This window comes from Aplysia californica, unplaced genomic scaffold, assembly GCF_000002075.1.
Source record: "Aplysia californica isolate F4 #8 unplaced genomic scaffold, AplCal3.0 scaffold00837, whole genome shotgun sequence".
NCBI lineage: Eukaryota > Metazoa > Mollusca > Gastropoda > Aplysiida > Aplysiidae > Aplysia > Aplysia californica.
In genome coordinates this window covers 175,705-177,946 of record NW_004798107.1, presented here as the reverse complement: position 1 = coordinate 177,946, position 2,242 = coordinate 175,705, and the positions used below count along the sequence as shown (strand labels likewise).

The following is a 2,242-nucleotide window of genomic DNA, read 5'->3' as shown; positions in this document are numbered from 1 at the left end:
TCTCTCTCTCTCTCTCTCTCTCTCTCCCAGGAATAAGCAGCACATACCATGTACACTGATGCCCACACAGTTTGTCAGTCTCTGCCTCGTCTTCAGCCACGCCCAAATCGAAGATGGCGTCACACGTCAATATGCAGTCGTTGACGGTAAGGTTGGCGTTGAGCTCAAACAGATTGGACACTTCATCGTGGATAAGATCATCTGTGGGAAAAGTCATTGGTTCCTTCAGTCGTATAAGTCACACACATAACAATAACACCTCGCTGCCTCAGAATTACAATCTGATATGTTTGGCCGTTTTCAGTTACTAAGACCATAAGGTTAGAAACCAAATGTTCTATCTGCTCTATCAAGACCGTCCGATTATTCGGAATCGTTATCAAGATATTCAAAGAATTGCATTTGAAAAAGCTTGACATGTTGTGAACCTCAACAGTAATGTACGTTAAATTTTTCAAGACTAGGTACTGAACAGATAGAATTTTGTAATGCTAAAGTAGTGATCTAACAATAATGATAGAGTTATTAATATATCATCAAGCAGATTTCTGTAGCTCCCTTCCCAAACTGGACACAAAGCACTTTACAAACTAACAATAAAAGCCATTGCAGAGTCGGATGTGTAAAGATTAGGCTCTTCACTGTTGTACAGGATAAAAGTGTTTGAATCCCAAAAGGGGAAGTTTTACTAATCCTTCGAATGACAAAGTTCTACCTGATAATTTTGGCCGTTTTGAGTTACTTAGAACATGAGGTCAGAAACCAAGTGTTCAATCTTCTCTACCAAAATCGTAATAAGACTATTTGGGGTCGTTATCGAGATTTTCAAAGACCTGCTTTCGAAAGAGCTTGAGATGTTATGAAACTCATAATTTTTGGCGTCAGATCTCTCAAGACTAGGTAGTGAGCAGATAGAGCTTTGTAATTTTAATGTAGCGATATACCAAATTAATTGTGTCTCCGCCTGTTTACAGCGATTTTGTATCCCAGCTGTAAGAAAGTACGAGAGTATAAAATAAAGCGGTGGTGCTGACTCAAAGAGCTAACTGTCAGTATTTCAAGCTTTTGTTTACGTTTATAAAATATATTTTAATTTTTGCAATAAACTTCCTTTTTATCTTTTTGTTTTTCAAAGATATTCTATTGAGCGTTCAGAAAAAACGTAAGTCATCACGGCCTGTCCGACGACGAGCTCCGTCTCAATCAACGGTCGGATCTTCATTTCCGTAAAAGTCGCCGAATCGTAATCGCCGGTGGTGGTGTCCCATACCAAGCCCTCGCCGTATTCTTGACTTCCCCGTTTGCCATAGAGATTGGACTCGTGGCAGGCGTTGTACCACCAAGTAGCGTGATACTCTACGGCGCAGTCGTTGGCACTTTTCGCATCGTTATCGCGGTCTTTGGTTGTGAAAGGCCGGTCATTGTGGTAGGCGAATCCAGCAGATGAATTACCCGAATTTCCAGATACCCGGATTCTGTAGTTCTCTGCTTCTCCAAAGAGAGTGAAATTATCGCAGTTAGCATACTGCTTAGCTCCGTTGACTGCGATATCAATCCCCAGTTCGTACCGTCTCTTGAAGGTCAACTGGTGGACTTTCTCCAGGATGAGCCGTCAGAAGTTGCCGTAGACATCCCCAAAGCCGTACTTATAGTCCACCCAGTCAAGGTAGAAGTCCACGTCGGCGGAGTCGACATAACTTAAATCAGTTACGAAGCAGGCGCTTCTGCTCATTTCTGTCAGCTAAGCAGATCTGAGAGGTATATTATAGTACCCCGATACAGAGACAGAGATCTTTTAACAAAAGACGAACTGAAATTTTAAAGCCGTGAGCTTTCCAGCAGCTAAAAAACGCTTCATCCAAATCATCACAGCACAGTTTTGTCATTTACAATGTTTACAATGAATTTAGACAGCGCTTCAGTCACAATTTTGAATTTCCTAACTTTGATGACTGTTACTAATTTGGTGAAGATGATAAAATCATAAAGCGGGTTTAGTCTCAGAAACCGTCAGCAAAAAAAAGGGGAAAAGAGAAAAAAAAAAACGAAAGAAAAAAAAATACAATTTAAAAATTAAATCCCATGGAAAAAATAGACTGGAGCCCCCAGCGTTCATGTTTTGATGTCATGAGAATGAAAGTACAAGTTTATGAATTGCATAACATTGATTCATAATATTTTAGAATGATGGCACACACACACACACACACACACACACACACACACACACACACACACACAC

At 40.5% G+C, this 2,242-nt stretch overlaps 1 protein-coding gene across 1 annotated transcript in view; it reads right to left on the bottom strand.

Moving 5' to 3' along the window:
* Positions 1-731: 731 nt before the first annotated feature.
* LOC106013377 overlaps positions 732-2,242 on the bottom strand; it is a 53,994-nt gene continuing 52,483 nt past the window's right edge. Inside the window, exon 3 of the mRNA XM_013088929.2 lies at positions 732-1,610. Coding sequence (XP_012944383.2) covers positions 1,130-1,610 — 481 coding nt within the window. The 3' untranslated portion in view covers positions 732-1,129. The remainder of the gene's footprint in view (positions 1,611-2,242) is intronic.